We start from the raw sequence: 12103 nt of genomic DNA, 5'->3' as shown, positions 1-12103 counted from the left end.
TTTTTTTTTTTCTCTCTTTTTTTTTTTTTTTTTTTAAAAAAAAGCAGCTTCTCAACTATTTTATTGGTTAGCAAGTTGAAAGACCACACTGCTATCGGATTACCACCGCGCTGACAGTCCTAAGGTCTTGCCTAAAGGGATCATGCACCATAATAAAGTTTATTAAATAATAAAACTTATTAAAATTGTTAACCCGATTTATTTTATTCTCCCCAGCTTATACAAAATTTGGGTTGATAATAAGCCAGCTACTGTATATACAGTAAAGCCTTTGCTTTATAATTTAGTTTAATTGGATTTAAAACTTGAAGTAAATTGTCGCGTGCTGTACTTATAAGTTAGTAAAAACTGTGGTTTGAAAATAAATTAATCTACTTTACTCCATGCTTAATTAAACTTCCTTAATTCCTAAAACTGTTAATGAGAGCATTGATTAAACAATAAAACTAATACTTACTCCAAGCTCATATGCGGCTGTGATCAGCTCCCCTGTGAAAAAATAATGTAAAACCAATAATTACTATTAGGAAATGACACTCCTCCAAAGTTTTCAAAATCCAAATGCTTGCATTGGGGTTTTGCATTAATTTGACTGGATAAAACTGTAAATCTGTGGAGATTTAACAGCATGAAATTTTCTAAGAATATTTTCTCCCTCTGATGTCACTGCACAAAATATCTTTTGTATGTTTTCGCGAGACTTTTGTGAACAGATAAGTGAAAAATAGGTAGGCTCGGGCAAAGAATGGCCCGAGATACTCAAAATGCAGACATTTGTATGTGTGTGTGTGTATTTTTAATTTTAAACCACCTGACTCAATAAGTTTCAAGCACTACAGTTAGCAACGCTTAAGCTGCATTGTTTGTTCAACAACTCAGTTGTTCCTCATCAAAAAAATAAATTAAAAAAAAAAAAATAGAAAGCAACACAAAACCAGAGTTTTACAGTTTTTAAAGAGGAAAAACATAATCACTGACCGTGCAAATCTGCATCCATTTATTTGGGAATGCTGCTCTCCCTTGATGCTAAAGCAATTCTGCTTCACAAGTAACTCTTTTACCTGTCAGTGGATGCTGCACTCAGCTCCCATTAGAAACAACACTTGGATTTTGCATTTTGTTTGTATTTTTATGTAGAACAAATAATTGCCACAAAAAGACCCACGTTAGCAGAATAGTTGGAATTTTTAGAGCATTTTTTTATTGCAGCAAACACTCCTGAACAACACACATTGAATATATTCAATATGCACAACACATTCTGGGAGAAACAAAATTAAAAATTACGGCAGGTTTTCTTTCTTGCCCTCAAATTTCATAATCCAATTTTACTGGTCCTGCTAATTTTGCAGACACCAAGGTCATGGCAGCATTGTTAGAAGGGAAAGACCCAAATGAAGGGCACTGGTGGCTTTAAATGCTAAATTAACAATATTTTAAATTTCTGCACAATCCCATCCTCATCACACCACAAAGCGGGAGGTGGGGGGTGGTTGTACAAATGGCACCTTTAGATTCTGACACCACAGTAAATGCTGCATTTTAAAACAAAGATGCAACTCAACCATTTCTGCTGGGGGCAGCTTCTGCAGAATTAGAGCTGTGGCCTGGCAACAACTAGGGCCAAACCTGCACCAAAATCTCTGAGACACGGAGTTTCCTGCACTTATAGCAAACACTGGCTATTCTTATTTCAGGAAAACTTCACCCTACTGCAAAACAGAGCCCAAAAAGAGCAAAGGGAAAACCATCCATCCCAATTATGAGCCCTTCAGGGTTCAGCAGTTCCAATATTTCCAGGGCACAGCAAGGCTAGGAAGGGATCAATCCTCCTGCACACAGCAAAGGATGATGATAATAAAGGAAACTCTAAATTTGGCACTGTGGGGTTCCTCCAGTGGGCAGCAGCTGGTGATGCCCATCACCCACCACATCCCAGGGGTGCTGCTCCCAAGCCAGGCATGGATTCATCTCCACTAAAGTCCTTCTGGCATGCAGAAATATGTGTATCTAAAACAGCAAAAATTTAAGTTCATTCACATTGCTGTGACATTTATATCAAGGGCAAGGAAAACCCCAAAGAAATAACGCCACAAATCAACCAGGGAGCTGCAAAAATAATATAAATAAACCACTGCTGGAAGGCACCACCAAGCTCTGAAAGACAACAGCACAACTTTGCCTTGTAAGAAGTAAGGGAAAAAAAAAAAAAGGCAAGGAGACCTGCAAAAAATAAGCTCACAGGCTGCAGGTGTCTTGAATTCCAGTGGGAAAATCAAAGTAAGTTCGTAACACCCACTACTTTGGATAAAGGTTAATTCTCTGTCATCCACCCACACACCTGAGCATCCTTTACAGCCTCCATGGGCTGGAGGAGTGAGAAGGACTAATATTAAATAACAAAACACACGAAGGAAGAACTACAGCACCCACAAACTGGGTTTCAATGTCTTTCTTGTGAGACAGAATGGCCCGTGGCATCTTCAGGCAGTGGCTCAAACTGAAGAGTTTATTTCCTCCAACTCCACAGGGCCAGGAGTTGGACTCAATGATCCTTGTGGGCCCCTTTTAATTCAGAATATTCTGTGATTGCTGATGTAAACAAGTTTCTGACTGCCCAGCCTGACTCCCCCATAAAGGTGTTCAGGCAAGAGGCCCAATGCTGCCTGAACTCTGATTTATTCCCAGCAAGTTTGGGAGCTGATTTTTTATTTTTTTTTAACTTTATTTGATCCTTTTCTAAGCTCTTTTAACATCTGTGGATGTTTCTGAATTATAATTCCTTCTCCCCCTATTATTCTCTCATTCATTTCTTTATTCTAACACTAAGTAACACGAACAAGCTGCCCGTGGAAATACACACTGCCTTTGACATTTCTGGATTACTGCAAACTTTGGGAACAATTAAAAATACAGATAGCTTAAAAAATAAAATAAAATAAAATAAAATAAAATAAAATAAAATAAAATAAAATAAAATAAAATACAATATGAGGCTCCCTGCCTGGAAGCAGATATAGCAAATCCTTAAGCAGCTCTTGACTCACACAAGTATCCTCAGTGCTTTTGGTGGCACAAGTTGGAGCTCCAGGCACAGGCAAATTAAACACCTCGAGCAGGGCCATGCACAGACATCCCAGGGACTCCAGCTGAGGCATTCCATGCTCAAGCCATGAGAAACCAGGGGAACAATGCCCAAAAAAATCCTGACACTGTGATGGGACACGCAGTGTTGGCTGGGACAGGCACAAGGGGACAGCAGGGAGGAGCCTGTGTCTGCTCAGCCCCAGTGAACACACGGAAGCCAGGCAGGAAACTTAGAAGAAAATACAAATAAATAAATAAATACGGAGAGAGAAGGAGTGAGGTCACAGGGCTGGTCAGGGGGCACTGTCCTGAGAGATTTCCTCTAACTCCACAATAACCTATGGAAAGCGGGGGGAACCCTGTTTGGTTGCTCGCTCTGTCTACTGGGATAATTCACATCAAACACAAAAACAAATCCCAGCATCCATCCATCACATCACCAGAAGAACCTGCATCCCTCTCTGCAAAGGCTGCTAATGGTTATTTGCATCCCAGAGGGAGAATCCAGGCTCAAGCACAACTAAAAACCAAGTTCCTGAAGCTTTGTGCAGCATGAACAGTTCAGAGCATGGGATGCTTTCCACAGACAAAAAAAAAAAAAAAAAAAAAAAAAAAGGCAAAAATTATAATAAAAACCAAAATGGTAACAACTGTAAATATATCAATCATCACACACTAATTGATACTAATTGATACACCCAGAAGGAGCAAACCCAGCCCTTTTAGTAACTTGGGAGCAGAAGCAAAACCCATCAGGATGAACATGGCCAGCCTGGCCAGTGCCTCTCTCTCTCCACACATTCTAAGCCTATAAAATACATGAATCCATTAAAATGCCATTTATTTAGAAGGAATTTCATGCACAGCTTGGACGTGAAACCACTGATGAGCAGGAGGCACAGGGTTAAGCAGAGCCACTGAACACTGTTCTGGGATGACACAGAAACAAAGTATCCTGGACACTTGTTCCATGAAATAAAAATTATCAACATATTCCCAGGAAAATCCAAGCCCTCCAAACCACACATTCAAAACCAGAATATTTTTTTTAAACAAGAACAGGTTAAATCAGTAAAACCACAGCAGGACAAAACAGGAGAACTCTGTCCCACCTGTGGGATCAGCAGTGCCAAACACAAATATTCAGACAGCCTGACACTGTCAGCAAGCTGCACTTCCAGACAGGCTGATCCAAACATTTCCCTGCTGCACAAGCCCGGGAATGTGACAGTCAGTCCGTGACAGCACATCTGGCAGGATGGCACATCTGCCTCCTAAAGCCACCAGCTGTCCCCAGGGCCTCTGGCTAAATCCTTCCTTGAAAGGCTCAAATACAGGCAAACCATTATGGGGTGGCCCAAGGGCAGCAGCCCCAGGGGGGACCTTGCTGTGCTGACCCCAATGGGTGACTGCCCTGGCCCCGAGGGGAGCACACCCCAATTCAGGGTGTCCCTTCTGCACCCACCTGTGGGGCCAGTGCTGCTGTGGGGAGCTTTTAATGCACCAACCCCAATGGGGTGAGCACCCCAAAAGTGGCTGTACTGCACCAGTGACTACGGGGACCTAATGGGACCATAATGGGACCAGCAACCCTATGGGGTGACAGAAATGCACCCACCCCTATAGGATGAGCATCCTTATGGGGTGACAGCAATGCACCCACCCCTATAGGATGAGCATCCTTATGGGGTGACAGCAATGCACCCAATCCCTGTAGGATGAGCATCCTTATGGGGTGACAGCAATGTACCCATCCCTATAGGATGAGCATCCTTATGGGGTGACAGCAATGCACCCACCCCTATAAGATGAGCATCCTTATGGGGTGACAGCAATGCACCCAATCCCTGTAGGATGAGCATCCTTATGGGGTGACAGCAATGTACCCATCCCTATAGGATGAGCATCCTCATGGGGTGACAGCAATGCACCCGTCCCTATAGGATGAGCATCCTTATGGGGTGACAGCAATGTACCCATCCCTATAGGAGGAGCACCCTTATGGGGTGACATCAATGCACCTGTCCCTATAGGATGAGCATCGTTATGGGGTGACAGCGACCCCCTGGAGTACTCTAATGCCGCAGTCCCTGTAGGATAACAGCAAACATATGGGGTGACAATGAGGGTACCAGCCCCTATAGGATCAGCATCCCTACGGGATGACAGCAAGCCTGTGGGGTGACAACAATGCACCAGCCCCTCTGGAGTGAGCAGCCCTACAGGGGTGACACTGATGTAGGAGTTGCTGTGGGGTGACAGGAACGTCCCGGGCCCTGCGGGCTCGTCCCCCCGCGCCCCCCGCCTCAGGCTGCCCGCGATGCACCAGCCGCCCCGGGCCGAGGTGCGGTGACCCGGTACTTTACCCGCATCCCCGCCGGGCAGGCCGGGCGGCAGCGTGGCCGTGTAGAGAGCAGCCACGGCAGCGCCCAGCGCCCCGGCGGCTCCTCCCGCCCCGTTCCCTATCCCGGTGCCGATGGCGGTGCCGGCCCCGGGCCCGGCCCCCGCGCCCATGTGCGCCGCCACCTTCCGGGTTCGGCCGGGCTGTGCCATCCACCGCCTGGCGGGGGGAGCGGCCCTGTTCCTCTCTCACCTTCTCGCTCTCCCCAAAGCACCTCCTGGAGCTTCCTTTATTACAACTCTCAGATAGAGTACAGAGAGAGGCGCAAACCCGCTGAGGCCATTCAGCGCGGCCTCCCGCTCTCTTCCATCCTCCCCCGTTGAGAGGAGTTGGTACAGCCGGAGAGGGAGAGGCGGAGGGTAAGTGAGGCCGGACCAACGCGAGCCGGGGGGGGACACAGGGCGAAACCACCTCAGAGTGGGAGCCGGGAGCGCGTCCAGCATCTCCCTTGCTCCCTGAATCGTCCCTTCAGGAATAGATGTTTTAAGGATGAGCCCCTTCTGGCCGCTCTCAGACACACCAAACCCCTCCTCGGACAGTGCTGGTGCAAGCTGCAGCCCCTCCATCCCAGCCCCATTGGTGCCCACACACAAATAATAAAGATTTAACCCCTGGATGGGGCGGCACAAGATGCTGGTGAAGGAAAAGATTGAAGGTGTCAGCGCACGGAATATTAAAAGCAGCGATTCCCGCTGCGGGAAGCAGTTAAGGAAGGCAAATAACATCCCGAGACCTATCGATAGAGGACTAAAACACATCCGTGGAAATCATTATGGGATTGTACGGAAAGAGCGGCGGGGCCATACCTGGAGAATTGAGACAGATTAAAGAGAGGCTTTTGAATACAAATGAAAAAGGTATAGAAGAGGGTAACGAGGATAATAAACAGCCTTATGGATTAGATCTAAGTGGAGACGTTAGAAAATTAGGTTTGCATTTATTAAGGGGAAAAAAAAAGAGCGGGATTAAGGGCTGACACAAGTGAGGGAACACACGGCGTGTTCTGGGGCCTGCAGAAGGGCCCTGGCTGAAACAGCGGCACAAAACCCCTGAGAGATGGAACCAAGGAAGGCTTTAAGGGAATTCCAGGGTCCCCAGCACAGGAGGGACATCGACCTGCTGGAGCAAGTCCAGAGGAGGCCACCAAGATGATCAGAGGGATGGAGCCCCTCTGCTGGGAGAGATGGGACTGTTGAGCCTGGAAAAAAGGAGGATTTGAGGTGACCTGATTGTGGCCTTCCAGTACCTGAAGGGGATCCAAGGGAGCTGGACAGGGACTTTTTACAAGAGCATGGAGTGATAGGACAGGAGGGAATGGCTTCAAACTAAAAGAGGGTAGTTTTAGATGGGATATTGGGAAGAAATTCTTCCCTGTGAGGGTGGTGAGGCCCTTGCCCAGAGAAGCTGTGGTTTTCCCCATTCCTGCAAGTCTTTTAAGCCACGTTGAACAGAGCTTGGAGCAACCTGGAATAGTAGAAGGTGTCCCTGCCCAAGGCAGGGGGTGGAATGAGATGGGCTTTGAATTCCCTTCCAACCCAAGCCATCTGTGATTTTATGAGTTTAGGGGAGCTCTGTGCACTCAGCTGGGCTGTACAGAAAAGCTGAAGTTTTGACCCACTCAGAAGCCACTGGGGCTGCTTGGAGGAGCTGGTGTTTGAGGGTGTGAACCATCTGGAGAATGGCTGGGCCCAGTGGCTGCCTCCCATCCCAAAGAATCAGAATCATTTGGTTGGAAGAGACCTCCAGGATCATCAAGTCCAACCCAACCCTAACCTCAACTAAACCATGGCACTGAGTGCCACATCCAGTCTTTTCTTAAACACATCCAGAGATGGTGAATCCACCACCTCCCCAGGCAGACCATTCCAATACTTTATTATCCCTTCTGTAAAATTTTTTTTCTTGATGTCCAGCCTGTATTTCCCTTGGCACAGCTTGAGACTGTGTCCTCTCCTTCTGTCGGCTGAAGAAAGAGACCAACCCCACCTGAGCACAGCCACCTTTCAGGGAGTTTAGAGAGTGACAAGGTCACCTCTGAGTCTCCTTTTCTCCAGGATAAACAACCCCAGCTTCCTCAGTTGTTCCTCACAGGGATTATGTTCCAAGCCCCTCACCAGCCTCACTGCCTCCTCTGGATGTGCTCAAGGGTCTCAATGTCCTTCCTAAACTGAGGGGCCAGAACTGGACACAGCACTCAATGTCCATCCCAAACTGAAGGGCCAGAACTGGACACAGCACTCAATGTCCACCCTAAACTGAGACACCCAGAACTGGACACAGCACTTGAAGTGTGACCTCACCAGTGCCAAGAACCTCCCAGCTCCAAGAGCTTCCACAGACTCAACTCCTTGGCAGGTTCCTGCCCTTGTTGGCTGAGGACCATCGGAGAGAGGAAAAAGACATGTTCCAATCCTCCGCCAGCCATTGTCACTATGGAAATGAGCGGGGTCATTGTTCCCGCACCCGTTGGGGCTCCTAAAATGTAATTTTAGCAGCAAAGTGCGCAGCCTGTGTGTGAAAGCAGGCTGGTGGCGAGGCTCTTTATCCGGAGCGTGGCTTTTTTCTTTGCCGTATTTTTCCTTCTTTGTGTTTCCCTTGGAAAAGGCGTCCAAAGACAAATGTTAACCGTGGCTGATTACAATTATATTGATGGGGGAGGTAGCAATTTACGGGCAAATATCGAAACGTGGAAGAAAGGCTGGTAATAATAGGGTGAGGACAAACTGTTCTTTAATTGTCCTGCAAGTTGTTTTATATCTTTGTCATGCAGAAACTGGAACTTTTAGGGTGCCAGTGACAAAGTACTTTGCTGTAATGTGGTAGGGCAGGCTCACAGCAGCCTTTATCTTACTGAATAACTACGACCATTTCAAAGGCTGGGATTACAGGCACACTTTATGTTGAAAAGGGGAATTTACATGTTTCTCCTGTAAGCAGAAATCTATTAATTCGTGAGATTTGCCTCCCCTTTCTTCATCAGCTCTGACCCAGGGGTCCAATCAAGACAGGAAGGACGTGCAAACCTCCTTTTTTTGTTGTTTTTTACAGACAGGTAAGATATTTTTTGGCCATTTTCACCCACAGTCTGGAAGCTAGGAGTTGTCCAAACTCAAGTTAGATTCACCTCACCACAGAGCGACCCTCCAGGTTTTCTCAAAGCTTTGAGTGTGTGCTCAACAGCAATTAAAAAAAAAAAAAAAAAAAAAAAAAAAAAAAAAAAAAAAAAAAAGTATTACTTAGAAAAAAACCAAACCGCTGGGACAAGTGGAAAGCATTTGAAAGACTGCCTCGTGCTACGCAGTGATTTATTTCTAAAATAATCCCTGGAACTTGTAGCACGAGAGCATACTCTAGTGGCAACCGAGCAAAGAAAGTGCTCTGGTTTGTGCAGTGTCTTGATGATAAGACACCTCCCACCTTTCTTCGAGAGGCTTTTTCCTCTCCTATCTCCTCCAGCTCCACGCTCGGTGCTCAGCCCGACAGGAAATACCCAAGGCAGGCAGAGAAAATAAACAGGAACTGCTAAAAGTAATTTTGAAAACACACCTTGGGAACGTATCTCCCTAAAATGACTGTGTACTTAGAGAGTTGTCTTTTTACCAGGCTCTGTTGCAGATTTTCTCCTGAGAGACACAGTTTAGAGGAGGCAGGAGATAGGAAAAGGGAGAATAATACTTAAAGCAAATTCTATTCACCCATGGCAGTGTCATTACAAACTTGAATGAGCACAGTTATTGCAAATAAATAAAAACAATAGACCAGAACCAGTTTTACATAAGAAAATACTGAAATACCGTTCAATTAGTCCTAAGCTTTAGTTAAACCTTTTCTTTTGCCCATCAGGTGATAAGGTTAATACAGAAAGCACTCAACTGCTGTACTCGTGTAACAACAGTCAGCACCCATTTAATGAACTTACACGTACACACATTTAGCAAAGCTTCAATATAGTCAGCGCTGGGCTGGCACGGAATTCTAATGGCAAAGTAGCCAACCTGGGCTTCATTCTCAACAATATCCCCGTGCAAGGAGAGCAGGTCCTCGTGGGGACCACCAACAATACAAATAAGCACAGCTCCTGTATTTAAAACAAGAAGTTTGGCAGAATTTCCACTGACGATGTATGGCTGCCCACAAAGCATGAGAAAGGAGGTTATGCTGCTTTTATTTGTTCTTAAGTTGCTTGAATAAACTGATTTTCATGATTTGCTTGTTGAGGGGGGCAAGACCAGGGTCCCATATCCCAGTTACAGCAATATGGCTGCAGTGGACACAATGCAGAGGGAGTTTCCAAGAGGAATAAAGTAGAATAAAAGCATACCCCATCCAGGGAGCATCCTGTTGTTCCTGGATATGGGATTGTCTCTGCCCCATCCTGCAAAAGCACATTTTCAAGGGACATCCAGACATCAAGGTCATGCTTGGGAGTGGCTGGTCTCCCAAAGCATGTGGGGAACCTTATGTTCTCCCTGGACATCCAAGGGACCCAGATTCACACACTACACATCCACCAGGAAACCCTCAGTGCCTTGTGAACCCCTCAAAATTCAAAAGAAAGGTAAAGATCTCCCAAGTGAGAGGTCTGGAAGAAGACAGAGGCTCAGTTCCATAGGAAAACAGACTTGGTTCCACTGCTATCAGGACAGCTTGTTCTTTGTTTCAAAGCTCAGCTTCATTTTATTCCCCAAACAGGAAAATGGACTGAACTGATTTCCCCACATTTCTTGTTTCAGTTTTTTAATTTTAATTTCCCCATTTCTTGTTTCCCACAGCTTTGCATCTTTGTCAGAAAGGCTTTTATTGACTTGTAGAAGAGTCCAGTCTCTTCCTCCACTGGTCTCAGTGGCCTCCCAGCTGATTTTCTATCACACTGAGCAGTCATGGATCCCATTTGTCTCAGCTGGTTTTCCCAGAACTCTGACAGTCATCTCTACGTTTTCACACATTGATTTCCTTGAACTAATATGATTTATTTATCCCCATGCCTCATTGGCAGACTCAGGTCTGGTGTCTGATCTGCACAGTCACTCCACTATCACCTCCCAGACCATTTTCTCTGGCTGCTGCACCGTTTGAGGGCCTTGTTCCCTTCATCCGTGGGATGCTCCATTACTCCCTGGTAAGTGTTTGGGAAAAGGAACATTTTTTACTAATTTACACCTTTTCATCCTTCTTTTAGTTACAGGTGTAGGACATGAATTTCTAGCCCATACCCTGATGGTCAAACTCACAGCCTGGCTCAAAAAACACCCACACACAGCACGTGGCTGAAAACATGTACCAGCAGTTCAGGGACCTCCAGGGTTTAAATAATTTCTTCACCTGTGCTCACAGGTCCAGTAAAACTCATCAAGGAGCTCATTTAGGTAAGAATTTTTTACATTCCATCAGTCCTCTCTGTTTCATTCCCATTTCTTTAAGCTTCTATCAGAATTTTGTCAGCTGAGGGTCATGCTCAGGGAATTTGCACAAAGGATGTCAAGCAAAATTGCTCCAAAATTGCTTTCTGTACCTGGATTAACCTGTGTTTTGCTACTTGGCTCCACCATGTCTTTGTTGTGTTCCTCCATTGAACAAATCCTTGGTGCTGCTACTCATGGTCAAGTTACACCAAGTTGTTTTTTATTCCAGTTGGAAATTGATGCAGCTCCAGAGTCAATTCCAAAGCCTGTGTTGTCCCACAGGGTTTTTTGTATTAATCTCATCTTGGTAAGATTGTGATAGGAACTTTTTCTGCTCCCCCTGTTCTGCATAGATGAGGTTACAGACAAGGACTGTGGTGTGTTGATACGTGGCCAAAATGAACTTGTGGAGATGCTGAGCAGCAGGTATTGTTGGAACAGAGGAGAGATTGTGGACTTGCCTCCATCCCTGGAAGTGTCCAAGGCCAGCCTGGACAGGGCTTGGAGCAACCTGGGATAGTGGAAGTTGTCCCTGCCCATGGCAGGGGGTGGAATGAGATGAGCTTTAAGGTCCCTTCCAACCCAAACCATTCTGAGATTCTGGGCTTCCCATTTCCCTGTATCCAGGCAGCCCTGCTGATGGCCCTCTGACCTCTGTCAGAGGTGTGCCAGCATGCAGGATGTGCCATTTGGTGGATAGTTCACATTACCTGGAGAGCTCCAATGTAATAAATCCAAGTTTTGGAGGGGAGAGAGTCCAGAGGTGAACCCATGGATGGGATTTTGAGTTAAGCTGAGGTGGCCTGGTTTGCTTTTCCCAGGCTGATCTCTGGCTCAGCCCACTTATTTCCTGTCCTAGTGGGTGACAGTCACAGATCTGGTGTTTTTATTACACTGGAGCAGAACACAATATTCTTCTCTTACACTTGCAATAATGGCTGAACCACTTAAGCATAAACCTCAGAAAAAATCCAGGCTGGGACAGTGGGATTCTCCATAGCTTCAGAAAACAAGCCAAACCTCAGGCACATTTCCTTCAGCATGCTGGTGGCTGACAGGAGCACATCCCACCTCAGCAGCATCCCCAGAGCTCAGGTGGAATTTTGCCCTCCACACATCCAGGCCAATCTCCTGAACATGCTCCATCTCCTTGTTTCAAGGTCTGCACAGGTCCTGCAGTTGTTCTCCTTAGAGGTCAGGAAGCACAAAACCA

General features: G+C 46.1%; 1 protein-coding gene across 1 annotated transcript in view; it reads right to left on the bottom strand.

Annotated features, from left to right (window-relative positions):
* TMEM260 (transmembrane protein 260) overlaps window positions 1-5601 on the bottom strand; it is a gene marked incomplete at its 5' end in the record, with an annotated part of 33041 nt that extends 27440 nt beyond the window's left edge. The window contains 2 exons of the mRNA XM_083863804.1: window positions 458-489; window positions 5454-5601. Coding sequence (XP_083719930.1) covers window positions 458-489; window positions 5454-5601 — 180 coding nt within the window. The remainder of the gene's footprint in view (window positions 1-457; window positions 490-5453) is intronic.
* Between the last annotated feature and the right edge of the window lie 6502 nt (window positions 5602-12103).

Source organism: Zosterops lateralis, assembly GCF_965231275.1.
Source record: "Zosterops lateralis genome assembly, chromosome: 6".
NCBI lineage: Eukaryota > Metazoa > Chordata > Aves > Passeriformes > Zosteropidae > Zosterops > Zosterops lateralis.
Note: the sequence above shows the minus strand (reverse complement) of the source record. Positions and strands in the feature narration are given on the sequence as shown.